Here is a 19,659-nt window from a genome sequence, read left to right on the forward strand (position 1 = left end):
CTTTAAAAAATTTAATATTTAAATGTACTTCCTTATTTAGCTTCATAATCAATGGAATATGTTACAAACAGACATTTTAAATGACTTTTATTTTTTTTGGTTGCTTCTTATTCTGCAGCCATCTTGTCCTGGCACTGATGGGTTTTTGGCATGCCCCCTGAACTTTGCTCCCGTGTGTGGTAGCGATGGAAACACATACCCAAACGAGTGTACCCTTTGTGTTCACAGACAGTAAGTACACAACCATACATGCAAATGCAAAACAAAACACTTTTAGAAAGGCTTTCAAAAGGCAGCATGTGTTCACAGGCATTATCTGGTGGCTAAAATAGAAACAACAGCTTTCCCAATTTTGAACTTTGATTGGTTGAAAAACAATCTTCAACACAAGAATACACTTGTGCATTTTTTTAATAGTTTGTTGTGTAAGAGATAAGGATGTGACTCACGGTAGCTACTTTCCCCCCCTTAGTCATCATATTATTGTATCTGATAAATTTTGTACTTTGTACCTGGTTAAGTGGCTCTAGATGGAACTGGAGAATGAAGACATTCTTTCTGTATGTGTGTTACTTAACACACTGTGATTGCAACATCTATGATCCACTAGGGAGACTTCAAATCTCCTCTTTTATCAATAACAGCTTCAAAAACAAAGAGCATCTATGAATGGAGAAGAAAGGATTGTATTATTGTTGCTGTTTTTTTGTGACAGTGGGCCTTGAGAAAGAAATTTCCGCCCTATGTATCTTCTACACATGGAGGATTGACAATAAAGCATGTCACACCATACCAAAATATGCAACGAATTCAAACAAAGTTAAAGGAGCTCTATTTTCTCTGTACAGGACAACAAAGATGGATGTTTTGATTGCTCACAACGAAGCCTGCTGACCTGTTTAGCTGCCCAACAAGTGGATACCAACAGTGAAAATGTTTCAATCTTTATAATAATAATAATAATGAATAATAAACGTCTACGGACAACATAATTAGGTGAAGAAATGTGTTCAATGTGGTTTTATTATGAACTGAAAGCGTAAATGTTCAAGAATATCTCACTGTATTTACCATCAACTATTTTTCCCTCAACTCGGACCAGTTTCTCAATGACTGCTGTTGAAAAACATCCTCACAGCAAGATGCTGGTCCCACCGTATTTCACTTCGGGGGTCGTGTTCTTAGGGTTGATGAAATGTGTTGGATGTGCACGACACATAGTTTTTCTTGATGGCCAAAAAGATCAATTACAGTCTCATCTGACCAGAGCACATTCCTACATACATTTTGGGAGTCTCCCACGTGCCTTTTTGCAAACTCAAAAATAACTTCCTTATTACCTGAAAGTAACGTCTTTCTTCTAGCCACTATTCCGTAAAGCCCAGCGCCATGGAGTGCATGGCTTTTTGTGGACAGAAAACTCTATAGCTCCTCCAGTGTTACCATTGTTCTCTGTGCTGCCTTTCTGATTAATGCCCTCCTTGCTTGGTCCATGAGTTTTGGTGGGCAGCCCTGACTAGTACTTCTCAAAATCTTTGTCCCCGACTTTTTTGGAGAGTTCTTTGGAACTCAAGGCTGTGTGCAGTTAGCGGTTCGTCTTGCTGTGGTGTTGCATAGATTAGATTGTACACAGGTGAGCTTCATTTCACTAATACGTAAATACATATGCCCCTCCTTGAGCCGTCACCTTGTCGTGGTGGAGGGGTTTGTGTGTCCCAGTGATCCTAGGAGCTAAGTTGTCTGGGACTTTATGCCCCTGGCAGGGTCACCCATGACAAACAGGTCCTAGGTGAGGGACCAGACAAAGCACGGCTCAAAGACCCCTAATGATGACGACAAACAATGGACTTCGTTTTCCCTTACCCGGACGCGGGCCACCGGGGCCCCCCACTGGAGCCAGGCCTGGTGGTGGGGCTCGAAGGCGAGCGCCTGGTGGCCGGGCCTGCACCCATGGGGCCCGGCCGGGCACAGCCCGAAAGGGTAACGTGGGTCCCCCTTCCCATGGGCTCACCACCTGTGGGAGGGGCCATAGGGGTCGGGTGCAGTGTGAGCTGGGCGGTGGCCGAAGGCGGGGACCTTGGCGATCCGATCCCCGGCTACAGAAGCTGGCTCTAGGGACGTGGAATGTCACCTCTCTGGCAGGGAAGGAGCCCGAGCTGGTGTGTGAGGTCGAGAAGTTCCGACTCGATATAGTCGGACTCGCCTCCACACACACCTGGGGCTCTGGTACCAGTCCTCTCGAGAGGGGTTGGACTCTCTTCCACTCTGGAGTTGCCCATGGTGAGAGGCGCCGAGCAGGTGTGGGTATACTTATTGCCCCCCGGCTCGGCGCCTGTACGTTGGGGTTCACCCCGGTGGACGAGAGGGTAGCCTCCCTCCGCCTTCGGGTGGGGGGACGGGTCCTGACTGTTGTTTGTGCCTATGCACCAAACAGCAGTTCAGAGTACCCACCCTTTTTGGAGTCCTTGGAGGGGGTGCTGGAGAGCGCTCCCGCTGGGGACTCCATTGTTCTGTTGGGGGACTTCAATGCTCACGTGGGCAATGACAGTGAGACCTGGAAGGGCGCGATTGGGAGGAACGGCCCCCCCGATCAGAACCCAAGCGGTGTTCTGTTATTGGACTTCTGTGCTCGTCACGGATTGTCCATAACGAACACCATGTTCAAACATAAGGGTGTCCACACGTGCACTTGGCACCAGGACACCCTAGGTCGCAGTTCGATGATCGACTTTGTGGTCGTGTCATCGGACTTGCGGCCGCATGTCTTGGACACTCGGGTGAAGAGAGGGGCGGAGCTGTCAACTGATCACCACCTGGTGGTGAGTTGGCTCCGATGGTGGGGGAAGATGCCGGTCCGACGTGGCAGGCCCAAAACGTATTGTGAGGGTCTGCTGGGAACGTCTGGCAGAATCCCCTGTCAGAAGGAGTTTCAACTCCCACCTCCGACAGAACTTTGCTCATGTTCCGGGGGAGGCGGGGGACATCGAGTCCGAGTGGACCATGTTCCGCGCCTCCATTGCTGAGGCGGCCGACCGGAGCTGTGGCCGTAAGGTGGTCGGTGCCTGTCGTGGCGGCAATCCCCGAACCCGTTGGTGGACACCAACGGTGAGGGATGCCGTCAAGCTGAAGAAGGAGTCCTATCGGGCCTTTTTGGCCTCTGGGACTCCTGAGGCAGCTGATGGGTACCGGCTGGCCAAGCGGAATGCAGCTCTGGTGGTCGCTGAAGCAAAAACCCGGGCATGGGAGGAGTTCGGTGAGGCCATGGAGAAAGACTTCCGGACGGCTTCGAGGAAATTCTGGTCCACCATCCGACGTCTCAGGAGAGGAAAGCAGTGCACCACCAACACTGTGTATAGTGGGGATGGGGCGCTGCTGACCTCGACTCGGGACGTTGTGAGTCGGTGGGGAGAATACTTCGAAGACCTCCTCAATTCCACCGACACGCATTCCCATGGGGAAGCAGAGTGTGGGTTCTCTGAGGCGGGCTCTCCTATCTCTGGGTTTGAGGTCACCGAGGTAGTTAAAAAGCTCCTCGGTGGCAGGGCCCCGGGGGTGGATGAGATTCGCCCGGAGTTCCTAAAGGCTCTGGATGTTGTGGGGCTGTCCTGGTTGACACGCCTCTGCAACATCGCGTGGACATCGGGGACAGTGCCTCTGGATTGGCAGACTGGGGTGGTGGTCCCCCTTTTTAAGAAAGGGGACCGGAGGGTGTGTTCCAACTACAGGGGGATCACACTGCTCAGCCTCCCTGGTAAGGTCTATTCAGGGGTGCTGGAGAGGAGGGTCCGTCGGGAAGTCGAATCTCAGATTCAGGAGGAGCAGTGTGGTTTTCGTCCTGGCCGTGGAACAGTGGACCAGCTCTACACCCTCGGCAGGGTCCTCGAGGGTGCATGGGAGTTCGCCCAACCAGTCTACATGTGTTTTGTGGACTTGGAGAAGGCGTTCGACCGTGTCCCTCGGGGAGTCCTGTGGAGAGTGCTTCGGGAGTATGGGGTACCGAACCCCCTGATACGGGCTGTTCGGTCCCTGTACGACCGGAGTCAGAGTTTGGTCCGCATATCCGGCAGTAAGTCGGACTCGTTCCCGGTGAGGGTTGGACTCCGCCAAGGCTGCCCTTTGTCGCCGATTCTGTTCATAACTTTTATGGACAGAATTTCTAGGCGCAGCCGAGGCGTAGAGGGGGTCCGGTTTGGTGGCCTCAGTATTGCATCTCTGCTTTTTGCAGATGATGTGGTTCTGTTGGCTTCATCAAGCCGTGACCTCCAACTCTCATTGGAGCAGTTCGCAGCCGAGTGTGAAGCGGCTGGGATGAGAATCAGCACCTCCAAATCTGAGACCATGGTCCTCAGTCGGGAAAGGGTGGCATGCCATCTCCAGGTCGGGGATGAGATCCTGCCCCAAGTGGAGGAATTCAAGTATCTTGGGGTCTTGTTCACGAGGGAGGGAAGAATGGAACGGGAGATCGACAGGCGGATCGGTGCAGCGTCTGCAGTGATGCGGACTTTGTATCGGTCCGTTGTGGTAAAGAAAGAGCTAAGCCGAAAGGCGAAGCTCTCAATTTACCGGTCGATCTTCGTTCCTACCCTCACCTATGGTCATGAGCTGTGGGTCGTGACCGAAAGAACAAGATCCCGGATACAAGCGGCCGAAATGAGTTTCCTCCGCAGGGTGTCCGGGCTCTCCCTTAGAGATAGGGTGAGAAGCTCGGTCATCCGGGAGGATCTCAGAGTAGAGCCGCTACTCCTCCGCATTGAGAGGAGCCAGATGAGGTGGCTGGGGCATCTGATTCGAATGCCTCCCGGACGCCTCCCTGGTGAGGTGTTCCGGGCATGTCCCACCGGGAGGAGACCCCGGGGACGACCCAGGACGCGCTGGAGAGACTACATCCTTCGGCTGGCCTGGGAACGCCTCGGGATCCCCCCGGAAGAGCTGGATGAAGTGGCTGGGGAGAGGGTAGTCTGGGCGTCCCTGCTGAAGCTACTGCCCCCGCGACCCGACCCGGATAAGCGGTAGAGAATGGATGGATGGATGGTAAATACATATGCACATGCAAATTTCCTTTTTTATTATTTAAAAAAAAATATTTACATATATACAATTTTGTGTAGATCCATCAAATAACATTCATTTAGAATTTTTTTTTTTTACTCTTTATTTCAAAGATGTAAGAGAGGTTTAAAAAAAAAAAAAAAGTTTAAATTTGAAAAAAAATGTCAAATTAAGGTACACATTTGAGAAGGAATAGGAAGAAGTAAAGGCTTTTTTACGTCGACCCTTATCTCAGCTTATGATTCTAGATGAATCCTTCCATCCATCCATTTTCTGAGCCGCTTCTCCTCACAAGGGTCGCGGGCGTGCTGGAGCCTATCCCAGTTATCATTGGTCAGGAGGCGGGGTACACCCTGAAATGGTTGCCAGCCAATCGCAGGGCACATATAAACAAACAACCATTCACACTCACATTCACACCTATGGGCAATTTAGAGTCTTCAATTAACCTACCATGCATGTTTTTAGGATGCGGGAGGAAACCGGAGTGCCCGGAGAAAACCCACGCAGGCACGGGGAGAAGACGCAAACTCCACACAGGTGGGGTCGGGGATTGAACCTCAGAACTGTGAGGCAGATGCTTTAACCAGTTGTCTACCGTACCGCCATTATAGATAACGTTTTTATAATCATCAATAGAACACTATCGTAATATGAATTTTTGAGAAAATCAGAGTACCTGGAGAAAACCCACACTGTAGGTTAACGGCCCCGTTGGCAGACGTTGTTAACGCGGGCCAAGACCGATCCGGTATGGAATTCTTTGGATGAACGCTAATTGCCCTTCCTGATGCAACCCTCTGCATTTATCTGGGCTTGGGACCGGCCTGCAGTCCACATTGCTTGCGCTGGATATCGGGACAGTTGCAGAGTTTCACTCTGCATACAGACACACAACTTAAATTAGAGGTTGTAATGTTACAGAACAGCTAAAAAAAAAAAATAATAATAATAATTTTTAAAGCCCAGGAGGTGAATACTTTCTGATGGCACTGTACATAGACGCTACATCCTGTAGATGGTGCAATTGAATTTCAAATGTAAGTCACGTGGTGGAGTCTACATCCATCTCCACAGTCATGTATGTTGATTAGACAAGCAGCAGAAACTACTTTTGGACCACAATTGGATGATCTAATTTTGATAGCGGACCAGTTGGAGGATGTTTAAGTACAGTATACTTGTACTGCTAGCCTACTTTGATTTGATTTCTGTGATAGTTGTTTTGCTAGCTCACATTTGCTCTCCATTCAGTTCCCGACAGTTTTTTTCCATTTGCGTATATTATGGTATTGTGCTTCAGAGCGCTTAAACAGCTTACTTAGCTTCATTAACAGGTGAAAATATTTTTGTCATAATTAAAAACACCTCCCAGTTATAAGGGACTGCAGTGTTACACCCACGCAAACTACCATTGTACAACCAAAATAATGAACTAACAGCGTCAATCACAACAGACCATTATTATCTTTGTAAATTTGTATTGATCTCATCATGTCAAGCTCCAAAGAATTATTTATGTAATAGATTTATTTATTTATTTTCCTGGGCAGGCCATAGTCGAGAACTGTCGCAATGAAGTATCGATTGACCTCTTTCTGCAGCTCACTCACAATAAATTGTCCTTCCATATAACCTGAAACTTGAAAACTGGTTTGTGGACTATGTTTATGTAAAAGTCAGAAGTGTATCTATTTACCTTATGGCAGTGTCGTACAGTTTTATTATGTCATAAACGAGTACTGTTTAATAAATAAATACAGCAACGGCACTACTGCTAGCGGGTAGTTACAAGGGAAGCATATTGCACATGCTCTCTTCTCCACCTCATTTAGTCAACAAAATGGCCCACGACCCCAACGAATTAATATGGCTCAGACTTTCCTCTGTGGAGTTTGCATGTACTCGCTATCCTTGCATGAGTTTTCTCTTGGTGCTTTTGCTTACGCTCACATTGCATGTTAGTTTAACTGAAGACTAAATTGCCCACACGTGTGAATGTAAGTGTGTAGTTGTGTATATATATGCCCTGCGATCAATTAGTGTTTGGGAACTGAGGACCTTTGCCATTCTAACTTGATGTACAACTTCAGTTCCTCAACGTTCCAAGGTCTCCATTGTAGTATTTTGCGCGTCATAATGCACCACACATTTTCAAATAAGCAGGGACGTCCCTGAAAAAGATGTTGCTTGGATGGCGGCATATGTTACTCCAAAACCTGTGTGAACCTTTCAGCATTAATGGTGCCTTCACAGATGTGCAAGTTACCCATGCTATGGGCACTAACACACCCCCATACCATTACAGATGCTGGTTTTTGAACTTTGTACTCATAGCAACCCAGATGGTCCCTTTCTTCTTTAGCGCACGATGTCCATGATTTCCAAAAATAATTTGAAATGTGGACTTGTCAGACCATAGCACACTTTTCCAATTTATGTCAGTTCTTCTCAGATGAGCTCGGGCCCAGAGAAGCCGGCGGCGTTTATGGGTGTTGTTAATACATGCTTTTCACTTTGCATGGTAAGGTTTTTTTTACATGCATTTGTAGAAGTAGCGACAAACTGAGTTAACTGCCAATGGTCTTCTAAAGTGTTCCTGAGCCAGCGTGACGATATCCTTTTCACATTGATGCCGGTTTTTAATGCAGTGCTGCCTTAGGAATCGAAGGTCAAGGCCATTCAATGTTTGTTGTCAGCCTTGCCGGTTACATGCAGAGATTTACCCAGTAAAGGTGACTGTATTTTATATAATTGTATATTCTATCTATTTATGTGTAAGAGAAATGATCAAGTATGTTATAACAGCCTTGACAGGAAACAGATATTTCATCTTTCTTTATTCAGTAATGAGGCCCCTTAAAAAAAAACACAAGTAGAATACATATGTTTTAATTATATATATATTTACTTACGTTGCTTGTGTTTTTTCAGCCATTCTGTCCTGGCATAAATGGCCCAGCTAGGTGCGACATGAACTTCGACCCTTTATGTGGTACTGATGGAAGGACATATCCCAACGAGTGTGCTCTCTGTTCCCAGAGAGAGTGAGTGAACGCACATGTACACGGTCACTCTGCCTAGTCTTTCTATTGGAAAACGGGTTCATAGGCGTCGCCTGATGGTCGAAATAGAAACAACTTAAGTTGTTGCTGAACTGTTTGGCTTGTATCAGCCTTCCATGCAAAATTACACGTGCACTATTTTTTTTCTTCTTTGCTTTGCAGCAGACAGTAATGTTATGTTTATTACTAATATATGGTTCCTTGTTATTATGTAAGACCAAGGAAGATAGCTTTTCACTTCGTTTCATAAAGAAAAAAAAAATTCCCTCAGCATGATTACTTTAGTAACAGTTTTACTTTTTGAGTGGCCTACCCCTATTCCCAGTCATTTTGTATTCTCCTAGCTGATTTGTACTAGATTAAGTAAAATGCATGAGGATTTTAAGCAAAGTTCAAGGTGATCTATTTTCTCTCTACAGGATCACAGGTTTGGACATCTGGAAGGCTCACAATGGAGCGTGCTGACCTGTTCAGCTGTCCAGCAAGTGGATACTAGTGGTGGAAATGTTTCAATCACAATAATAATCATCAATAATAAATCTAAAATTATTAGGTGAAAAAAAAAGTGGGGAGTTGTTATGAAGTGAAGGGAGGAGCTGAATGATCGGTTGGCCATCTTTGTAGAAGAATCATGTTAACCCTTGTGTGTCGTGTTTACCCTTCGTGTGTGTGTGTGTGTGCGTGCGTGCGTGCGTGTGTGTAGGTGTGTGTGTGTGTGTGGGCATGCGTGTTTGCCTGCTTATGTATGTTTGGAAATCTCACCTTTTCAGGACATAGAACTGTACCCATCATCACTCATGCAAACCCAGGGACGTACAGAGCCCAAAATTCAGCCCGGAAATTTGAGATTGGGAGGCCCCCTGTGTGCATGACCAAAAAACGAACTTTTTTTGTTCCTCCTGCTGTGCAGCGAAGCCCCGAATACTAATCACTGAGCGGTGACCATGATTTTGGGTCTCATCATTTTTGTTGGGAAACACTGTTATGCATAATACATTTGCCTACCCAGAACTGTTGCCTGACACACTGCATACCGGTTATTACTGGTTCCTATACAAATACACACACACACACACACACACACACACTCTTGGAGGGTTTATGCATTCTTATGTCCTGGATGTGTTGGCAGGCGGCGGCGTGGACAGGTGGCAGGCAGTGCACAGAACAGGCGGCTGGCTTGGTGGCAGGAATGACGTGGGACAGAAACACAGGGGAGCACTGGGAACGAGGACTTAAGTGTCTTACTTGAGTAAGGTGGGCCGTGGTACCGCTTGGAGAAGCTGAAATACTTTGGCGAGGATTTCCTGGCACAGGCAGGCTTAAATACCAGTGGTAATGAGGCTGATTGGAGACAGGTCCTGAAAAGAGACAGGGGAGGGGGGAGCGAGAGGATGCAAAGCGCCCTCCAGGCTACTATAATGGAACTGCAGGGCAGTATATGACAGTACTAATACCAAATAATTTGCATAACAAATTCATGGTCTGCTAGGTCTTACTTTCCCATTTTCCCACTGTGGCCACCTGTAGTCGTGCTGCTGGATCCTTCCTCCACTAAAGAGATCTGTCAGCTTTGCACATTTGGTTCACCTTGCTCAAATATATATATATATTTTTTCCCATCTCATTTTTTTCTGCACGACCCATTTCCTTCCCACCTGCCTTCTTTCTTTTCAACACGCTATCATTTAGCAAGTTGCTGAGAAATGAAATTTAAATGAGCCTGAGCCAATCAGATCTCAGAAAAAGTGAGGACAAATCCAGAGTGGTTTGGGGGGAGGGGGTGAAGACGACACCGCTGCTAAATTGTTGGCCACAACAACAGCAAAGTTCCGATGAAGTCACGAATCCATCCATTTCCTGAGCCGCTTCTCCTCACGAGGGTCGCGGGCGTGCTGGAGCCTATCCCAGCTATCTTCGGGCAGGAAGCGGGGTACATCCTGAACTGGTTGCCAGCCAATCGCAGGGCACATACAAACAAACAACCATTCACTCACAGTCACACCTACGGGCAATTTAGAGTCTCTAATTAATGCATGTTTTTGGGATGTGGGAGGAAACCGGAGTGCCCGGAGAAAACCCACGCAGGCACGGGGAGAACATGCAAACTCCACACAGGCGGGGCCGGGGATCGAACCCCGGTCCTCAGAACTGTGAGGCTGACGCTCTAACCAGTCGCCGACCGTGCCGCCAAGTCACAAATAATAAATCATAAAAATATGCTTCAGCCTTGAGGCTATAATCCTTACAGGTACTTCGGCCGGTGGCCAGGCCACTCAGCCAGCCGTGTGTATGCAGCAGCGGAAGCACCTTGGTGTGCGCGACGCGTGCAGCAGGGACGCTCATGCACGGCTTTCTTGACAATAGACAGGTACTATTTTGCTATAAGTTGTCTTATATTTGTCGAATAGTAGTTTGTTGTAGTTAAAGGATGGCGGTGTATATTGGAAATGATGTAGGACTGAGCCTATTTTATAAAAAAAAAAAAAAAAAAACACTTGGCCACGTCGACCTGGAATGGACAGGCTGTCCTGAAATTTCCAATTGCCACCCCGACCCTGTGTGGACCTCTTGCAGTTTGGGAACAAAAAGCAGGTCTCCTCCTTATCCTCTGCGTATAAAGACTAATATTAGGGCCGTACCGATGAGCTGAGAGAGGAGTTAGACGTCTCAATGAAGTATTATTCTGAATCCCCCTTGAGTTCTAGGCAGGCCACGCACTGCAACAATATGATTAACTCCTGCATCGAGGAAGGGCTGCCTGGAAGTCGAGTGCGACACATAATAATACTCAACGAACAGTAGTATATCCACCTGTGTCTTGTACTGACCCCAAGTGGCCCAGGCGAGCACACCAGAAAGAGCAGTACAACTTACATTCAAGTAATGCATCCATCCATCTATCCATCCATTTTCCACCGCTTATCTGAGGTCGGGTTGCGGAGGCAGTGGTTTTAGCAGGGACGTCCAGACTTCCCTCTCTCCAGCCACTTCCTCCAGCTGTTCCGGGGGGATCCTGAGGTGTTCCCAGGCAACCTGAAAGACATAGTCTCTCCAGCGTGTCCTGGGTGGGACGTGCCCAGAACACCTCAAAAGGGAGTCGTCCGGGCAGCATCCGAATCAGATGCCCCATCCCATCCACCTCATCTGGCTTCTCTCGATGTGAAGGAGCAGCGGCTCCACTCTGAGATCCTCCCGGATGACCGAGCTTCTCACCCTATCTCTAAGGGAGAGCCCGGACACCCTGCGGAGGAAACTCATTTTGGGCGCCTGTGTCCGGGATCTTGTTCTTTCGATCATAGGTGACGGTAGGAATGTAGTTCGACCGGTAAATCGAGAGCTTCGCCTTTCGGCTTAACTCTTTCTTCACCACAACAGATCGATACAAAGTCCGCATCACTGCAGACGCTGCACCGATCCGCCTGTCAATCTCCAGTTCCACTTTTCCCTCACTCGTGAACAACACCCCAAGATACTTGAACTCTTCCACTTGGGGCAGGATCTAATCCCCGACCTGGAGAGGGCACGCCACCCTTTTCCGACTGAGGACCATGGTCTCAGATTTGGAGGTGGTGATTCTCATCCCAGCCGCTTCACATTCTGCTGCGAACCGCTCCAGTGTGAGTTGGAGATCATGGCTTGATGAAGCCAACAGAACCACATAATCTGCAAATAGCAGAGATTCTATACTGAGGCCACCAAACCGGACCCCGTCTATGCCTCGGCTGCTCCTTGAAATTCTGTCCATAATAGTTATGAACAGAATCAGTGACAAGGCAAGGGCAGCCTTGGCGTAGTCCAACCCTCACCGGGAACGAATCCGACTTATTGCCGGATATGCGGACTAAACTCTGACTCCAGTCATACAGGAACCGAACAGCCTGAAGCAACCCCCACAGGACTCCCCGAGGGACAGGGGAACGCCTTGTCCAAGTCGACAAAACACATGTAGACTGGTTGGGCGAACTCCCATGCACCCTCGAAGACCCTGCTGAGGGTGTAGAGCTGGTCCACTGTTCCACGGCCAGGACGAAAACCACACTGCTCCTCCTGGATCTGAGATTCAACTTCTCGATGGACCCTCCTCTCCAGCGCCCCAGTATAGACCTTACCAGGGAGGCTGAGGAGTGTGATCCCCCTGTAGTTGGAACACACCCTCCGCTCCCCCTTCTTAAAAGGGGGGACCACCACCCCAGTCTGCCAATCCAGAGGCACTGTCCCCGATGTCCATGCGATGTTGCATGTCAACCAGGACAGCCCCACAACATCCAGAGCCTTTAAGAACTCCGGGCAAATCTCATCCACCCCCAGGGCCTTGCCACCGAGGAGCTTTTTAACCCCCTCGGTGACCTCAAACCCAGAGATAGGAGAGCCCAGCTCAGAGAACCCAGACTCTGCTTCCTCATGGGAAGGTGTGTTGGTGGAATTGAGGAGGTCTTCGAAGTATTCTCCCCACCGACTCACAACGTCTCGAGTCGAGGTCAGCAGCGCACCATCCCCACTATACACAGTGTTGATGGTGCAGTGCTTCCCCCTCCCGAGACGCCGGATGGTGTACCAGAATTTCCTCGAAGCCGTCTCGAAGTCAACTAATGCAGTGTGACAAAAAATAAATCAATTATTCATTATTTTTAATTATATTTAACTATGTCATTACTATGTTTTTAGAAAGTATAATGTGACGCAGTGCTATTTTTCCATCATTAAAATACGCATTTTTTGTTGTTTTTAGGGGGAAGGCTGGAACGGATTATTGGCATTTCCTATAATTTCAATGGAAAGAAAATAGAGATACGACTGTTTCGAGTTACGAGCGTGGTCATGGAACGAATTAAACTCGTATCTCAAGGCACCACTACAGTAAGAGCAACATAATTCCTCATTTACATTGATAATATTAGTGAATTAATGAATCTCAGTGTGATGCTGTCGTAGACATAGGGCTGCATTAGACAATTTATGGTCTACAAGAGGTTAAACAATTTTGTTGTGCATGTTTCCTGTCGAAGTGTTTGTTTTTGTGTGTTGACATTGATCTCCAGTGATTTGACATCAATAAATACACAACAGTGACAGTGTGACAATGTCAGTGTGAGTTATTCATCCACCAACATTCATCATGACAGCGAGAGTTCTTCTGTTGGGACTTGTGCTCATCTGTGTGGTTGCAGGTATGCAAATAAAGAAGACTTAATGTAACTTTTTATTGTAATCTAATTTCATTTGTTTTTACTGTCTAAATGATGTTTATTAAATTATATTAGCAATAATAACATTTAGACAATGCTGTGTAATATTATGGTTTTTAAACATATTACGTTTCCATTCATAGCTAACAAGGTACCTCAGTGTGTTAATAAAGATACAAGCGTCCTTAACCCAAGACAGTCAAATGTATTTCTCATGTTCTTAGGTTTTTTTTTTTTTTTTTGCATACTAATGATATAGTTTATGAAAGTATTTGTATGAAAGCTGGTCTCACTTTTTTAAACAATTTCTGCTTTCACAGACACAGAGGCATTCCCACTAAAGGTGACTATTACTGTAAATAATTGCATATTATATATATTTTGTGTAAGAGAAATAGTAATGTTAAAACAGTCTTTATACGAAACAAGTATTAATATTTTGTGTGAACCATAATAAATGAAATAAAACTAACGCAAATATATAATCAGTGAATCTTGAATGTGTGTGATATTTTAAATTATTATTAATTTATTTATTTTGCCCATTTTTTTTCTGTCAGCCATACTGTTGTAAAATAGATGGGCCAATAGTTTGCACCACAATTTACAACCCTGTGTGCGGTACTGATGGAAAAACTTACTCCAGCGAGTGTATTCTCTGTGTCTACAACCAGTGAGTACACGCACCCACATGCAACACGCATGCACACATGCAAGTGGTCTCTTCTGGGAAATCTCAATTGGAAAAGGGGTTCACAGGCATCGCCTGGTGCTCAAATTAGAAGAAAAAAAAAAGTTCTAATTCTGAACTCTCATTGGCTGGTAACAGCCTCCTACACAAAATTAAACATGTACAGGTACTATTTTTTTGTTTTTCAACAGATAAGGCTGTAGCTCATGGTCGTTTTAATTTACTAATTATATAAGGATTACAAAGAGAATTTTGCAAGTGATCGTTTGAGCTCTCCAGAGGGGGGAAACAAGTCAGAAAAAGGCTTTTGAGCTGGTTTTTCCCCTGTGGATTACTTTGGTAAAACACAGTTCAAGTGATTGCCTTCGTCATTTTACTTTTTAACGTTTGAGTGGCCTACTTCCACCCGAGTCATTGCATTATCCTTGCTATTTTTTAAAGGATGAAATAAAATCTAAGATGAGTTCAAGCAAAGTTCGAGATGGTGTCATTTCTCTCCACAGGTCAATAAACATGCCAGTTTGGATTGCCTACAAAGGAGCCTGCTCTCCTGCTTAGCTGCCCAGCAAGTGGATATCAACAGTGGAAATGTTTCAACCACAATAATCATCATGAATAATAAATGTCTTTGGACAAATCTGATAATTTTTGGTGAGCAAGTGTGTTAACTGTTGAGTAATTTATTATTATATAATAATATTATTATATTCATCCATCCAAAGGCGGGATACACCCTGAACTGGTCGCCAGCCAATCACAGGGCACATAGAAACAAACAATAATTTGCACTGACCTACATGCAATTTAGAGTATCCAGTTAACTTGCGATGCATATTTTTGGAATGTGGGAGGTAACCAGAGTACCCGGAGAAAACCCATGAGGTACGGGGAATTGAACCCTAGTCCTCAGAACTGTGAGGCAGACATGCTAACCAGTCGTCCACCATTCCATCCATCCATCCATTTTCTGAGCTGTTTCTCCTCACCAGGGTCGCGGGCGCGCTGGAGCCCATCCCAGCCGCCATCGGGCAGGAGGCGGGGCACACCCCGAACTGGTTGCCAGCCAATCGCAGGGCACATACAAACAAACAACCATTCACACTCACATTCACACCTATGGGCAATTTAGAGTCTCCAATTCATGCATGTTTTTGGGATGTGGGAGGAAACCGGAGTGCCCGGAGAAAACCCACGCAGGCACGGGGAGAACATGCAAACTCCACACAGACGGGACCGGGGATTGAACCCCGCTCCTCAGAACTGTGAGGCTGACGCTCTAACCAGTCGGCCACCGTGCTGTATCTCGTATGTACTGTAGCTGAGCTGACGCAAATACATAGCATGTAAAAAGCATTTCACTTTAATAGTCGAACAGTGGAAAGCAGCAGGGTGGGGCAAATAGGGACGCTGTGGTTTGGGCTAGCCGCTAGCATAACGATGGTAAAGCCATGCAGTTCCCACAATTAATTGCGACATGCAAATTTTAATTATTGCCACAATAATCAATTTACCGGTCGATCTACGTTCCTACCCTCACCTATGGTCACGAGCTGTGGGTCGTGACCGAAAGAACAAGATCCCGGATACAAGTGGCCGAAATGAATTTCCTCCGCAGGGTGTCCGGGCTCTCCCTTAGAGAGAGGGTGAGAAGCTCGGTCATCCGGGAGGAGCTCATAGTAGAGCCACTGCTCCTCCACATTGAGAGGAGCCAGATGAGGTGGCTGGGGCATCTGATTCCTGCCTGCCAGACGCCTCCCTGGTGAGGTGTTCCGGGAACGTCCCACGAGGAGGAGACCCCGGGAACGACCCAGGACACGCTGGAGAGACTACGTCTCTTGGCTGGCCTATGAACGCCTCAGGATCCCCCCGGAATAGCTGGAGGAAGTGGCTGGGGAGAGAGAAGTCTGGTTGTCCCTGCTAAAGCTACTGCCCCCGTGACCTGAACTCGGATAAGCGGTAGAAAATGGATGGATGGCCACAATAAAGACATTCATTTTTGTTGTTAATGTGTGTTTATGTTACCAGTAGTTGAATGTGTGCCTTATTTAATTGTCACATTTATGGTTGATTTATGGTGCATGACTATGTCATTATCAAACTGTGCCTGTAGGCTGTGTGTAAAATAGTCAAGTCCCAGTCAATTCAACCACATAGTCAACAAAGCCCAATGGGCATTGCATTAGCAAACAGTTCTTAACTATGAAGTGTAAAAGCTTGTGCGGCGACTTCAGCAAAGCTAAGCGTTAGCGGCAGTAAACAACATTTTATTGTTATTGTATATGTTATTTTGGCCATTTTATTTCAGTCTTTCAGTCCAAAAACTGAAACATTTCAGCTGCCAAATGTTTGGTGCATGACTATTCACTACTTTAAACCCTGCCTGAAATTTTGGTGCATCACTACTTAAAACCTTGACTCGCATTCTTCATCCTCCATCTAGGGGGTCTCTGGCCCTCCTCCATCCAAGTCAAAACTTGCCTGATGTCACCGTCACTCCATTGGAACTCCCTGACATTGGAACCATTGTGTGACAGAGTGTCAATTAAGGCCCAGTCTACACTAGCCTGGGTGTCAGATGATAAATGTTGATTTGGCCTGGAACTAGGGTCTGCCCAGATTCTGTAGCGAAGGTGGTAGTCTGTATGGTGCACATGGTGCCAGTGGTGTCAACTGTATCCGTTTGGGTACGAACCGAACAGGAGTCAAGAATAGTGTCTGGAGCTGTTACTGCCATATCATCCTTGTGACCTTGCGGCAGAAAAGCTACCAGTCGGGACTCAGAGCCAACCACCAGAAGTTCTCATCGCACCTCAGTGTGGCAATAGGCCAGCAGTGGTGGTGTCATGGGTCCCCTCGCTTTCCTGTCCTCCTTGAGATCTGCGCTGAAGAGAAGGGCCTCTCGTACTGTCGCCAATCAAGAAGTCCATGGAAGTGGACCTGCAGCCAAAACAACCACATTTGCAGTGACAGGTGCGCCGTTGGTCTCTTCTTTCACCCGGGTTTAGCTGACGAGCACAAGGAAAAAGTGAGCAGTGACCGCCACACTCTGTCTCATAGATATGTGTGCTCAAATTCTTCACCTCTATGTGTAGACTGTCCATCCTTGAAATGAGCCGTTTCAAGACACGAACAAGCTTCTCCATCGTATTAGCATTGTGGTTCACATCATCAGGAAATGACGACTTGAAGGCTGCCACACAGCAGGAAAGCCTGACCGTCAAAAGCCGAGTAGAGCTAGCCGGCTAGCAGCGCTGACTTGAAAGTTCAGTAATGGTCTGAATAGAAAAAGTTACAAATGCCAGGGCACAAACGGCATCTCATCACTGCCGCTAATGTAGCGTGCCATGTGTAGGGGGTTTATAAACACTCTTCGAATACACAAAAACACTCAGGAACTTTAACTTTTACTTGTACTCTTTTGCAGCGAACTTCCTGGCCCTGTTTATTACACTCAACTGTTCCATGAACTCCATGATCCTTCACCCTGCTGCTTCCCCCCCACCCCCTCCCCGTCGTGCAATACACTCACATCAACTCTTCCATTAATAATAATGTACTGTACATGGGCGGCACATATTCTGGCTCCAGACTTCCTGTGTGGGTTTGCATGTTAATTTTTGCACTGTATCTTTGTCGTTGTTGTTGTATTTTGCTCTTTATTATACTGAAAACAACAATTACTGCTCGCTGGTGGTAGTGTAAGGGAGGCAATCAAATTTTTTTTTAAAAATGATAAAAAGAAATATGACATCATAATCTCTAAGATTATATAAAATCTGTGTAGCCTACCCTTCCTGCAATGCAGGAGCCAACATGTTGAAGCAGGACAGGTCTTGCCAAGAAAGGTCGTTGGTTTTCTCAGAATGTCTGTGAAAAGGAACGTTCCCTTTCCGGGTGTTTCGTCTTGTAATTTGTTTAATCTTTTGTAAAAGTGTTCCTGCTTTTGTTAATGTGTTTTCTGAAATGTGAAAGTGTTTCAGTTTTTGTTAATTTGTTTTCTGAAATGTAAAAGTGTTTCGGTTTTTGTTAATTTGTTTTTTGAAATGTAAAAGTGTTTCTGCTTTTGTTAATGTGTTTTCTGAAATGTAAAAGTGTTTTGCTTTTCGTTAATTTTTTTTTTTAAATGTAAAAGTGTTTCGGCTTTTGTTGATTTGTTTTATGAAATGTAAAAGTGTTTCACAATTTGTTATATTGTTTTGCACTTCCAGGCCACCATAGGAAACATCCATCCATCCATTCATTTTCCGTACCACTTATCCTCACTAGGGTCGCGGGCGAGCTGAAGCCTAGCCCAGCTATCTTCGAATGACAGGCGGGGTACACCCTGAACGGGTTGCCAGCCAATTGCAGGGCACATAACCGTACACCGTACCGGCAAGTAGGAAACAGACAAAAGGAAAAATACCTGAATAAGAATTTCCCCATGTTATTAAGGAAGAAGGCGCTTCTTCAATAAGGAACTGTAATCCACCTCCCCTTTATCTTCTTAGTTAAAGTTAATTAGAAATAACCTGTTATCATGTTTATTTAGTGTTTTGTTTCTTTGTAATAATGTGTTCATTTATTTATATATTGCACTTTATATATTTCTTAACCACACGCTGATAGTAAAAATTTAAGTATAATTTCATTTTGGGGCTGGGATGGATTAATTGCATTTTCATTCATTTCAAATGGAAATATTACCTTGGTTTAAGAACGTGACAAACAGGGTCATGGAATAAATAAAATTTGTAACCTTAGGTTTAACTGTACACTGTAACCATATTAGAACTTAATCTCAGTGTGATGCTGTGCAAGGCACGCAATAAACAAAAATGATCTACAAGAGGTTAAATATTTTTTGTGTGCATGTTTACTGTCTGAGTGTGTGTTTTTGTGCATTGACATTGAGCTCCAGTGATTTGACATCAGTAAATACACAAAACTGACAGTGTGACAATGTCAGTGTGAGTTATTCTTTCACCAACATTCATCATGACTGCGAGAGTTACTGATGGAAACACTTCCGCCAACGTGTGTGCTCTCTGTGCCCACAACCAGTGAGTACACGCAACCTCACGCAACACACATGAACACTCGCATGCACGCGTTCACGTTGCATGTCTGCAAGTCTTTCCGTTGGAAAGTGGTTCACAGATGTCACCTGGTGGCCAAAATAGAAACAACTACAGTTCTGATTCTGAACTCTGATTGGTTGGTAACAGCCTCCCACACAAAATTAAACGTGCACTATTTTATTTTCAAGTTTTGAAAAAGATACGTATGTAGCTCAAGGGCTTTTTTTTAAATTTTATCTGTTTTTTACAAGATGAAATAAAACCAAAGACGAGTTCATACAGTTGAATTGTGGTCTTATTTCTGTATACAGGTCAGCAAAGATGGTCGTTTGTATTGCCTACAATAGAACCTGCTCACCTGTTTAGCTGCTCAGCAACTGGATATCTACAGTGGAAATGTTTCAACCACTATAATAATCATGAATAATATAAGTCATCGGATAAATCTGATATTATCAGGTGAACAAATGTGTTAACAGTTCTGTTATGAAGTCAAGTCAGGAGGTGAATGATCGGTTGACCATCTTTGTGGACGAGCTCTGTGTTTACACTTCTTATACTGAGTAACACAATTATCAATACAGTGTGTGAGTGTGTGTGTGTTC

The 19,659-nt window shown here is 45.7% G+C and overlaps 2 protein-coding genes across 2 annotated transcripts in view; both read left to right on the top strand.

The window, feature by feature from the left end:
• LOC133476236 (probable pancreatic secretory proteinase inhibitor) overlaps positions 1-1,005 on the top strand; it is a 4,634-nt gene extending 3,629 nt beyond the window's left edge. The window contains exons 4-5 of the mRNA XM_061769350.1: positions 119-231; positions 849-1,005. Of these exons, the coding sequence (XP_061625334.1) occupies positions 119-231; positions 849-894 (159 nt within the window). The 3' untranslated portion in view covers positions 895-1,005. The remainder of the gene's footprint in view (positions 1-118; positions 232-848) is intronic.
• A 7,091-nt stretch (positions 1,006-8,096) lies between these two features.
• LOC133476237 (serine protease inhibitor Kazal-type 1-like) lies at positions 8,097-19,221 on the top strand. Its single transcript, XM_061769351.1, has 9 exons — positions 8,097-10,485; positions 12,847-12,974; positions 13,124-13,285; positions 13,624-13,646; positions 13,864-13,976; positions 14,498-14,645; positions 16,435-16,964; positions 17,419-17,591; positions 18,203-19,221. The coding sequence occupies exons 3-6, from the start codon at positions 13,234-13,236 to the stop codon at positions 14,550-14,552; spliced, it is 243 nt and encodes an 80-aa protein (XP_061625335.1). The 5' UTR covers positions 8,097-10,485; positions 12,847-12,974; positions 13,124-13,233; the 3' UTR covers positions 14,553-14,645; positions 16,435-16,964; positions 17,419-17,591; positions 18,203-19,221.
• Positions 19,222-19,659: the final 438 nt, after the last annotated feature.

Source organism: Phyllopteryx taeniolatus, chromosome 4 (assembly GCF_024500385.1).
Source record: "Phyllopteryx taeniolatus isolate TA_2022b chromosome 4, UOR_Ptae_1.2, whole genome shotgun sequence".
NCBI lineage: Eukaryota > Metazoa > Chordata > Actinopteri > Syngnathiformes > Syngnathidae > Phyllopteryx > Phyllopteryx taeniolatus.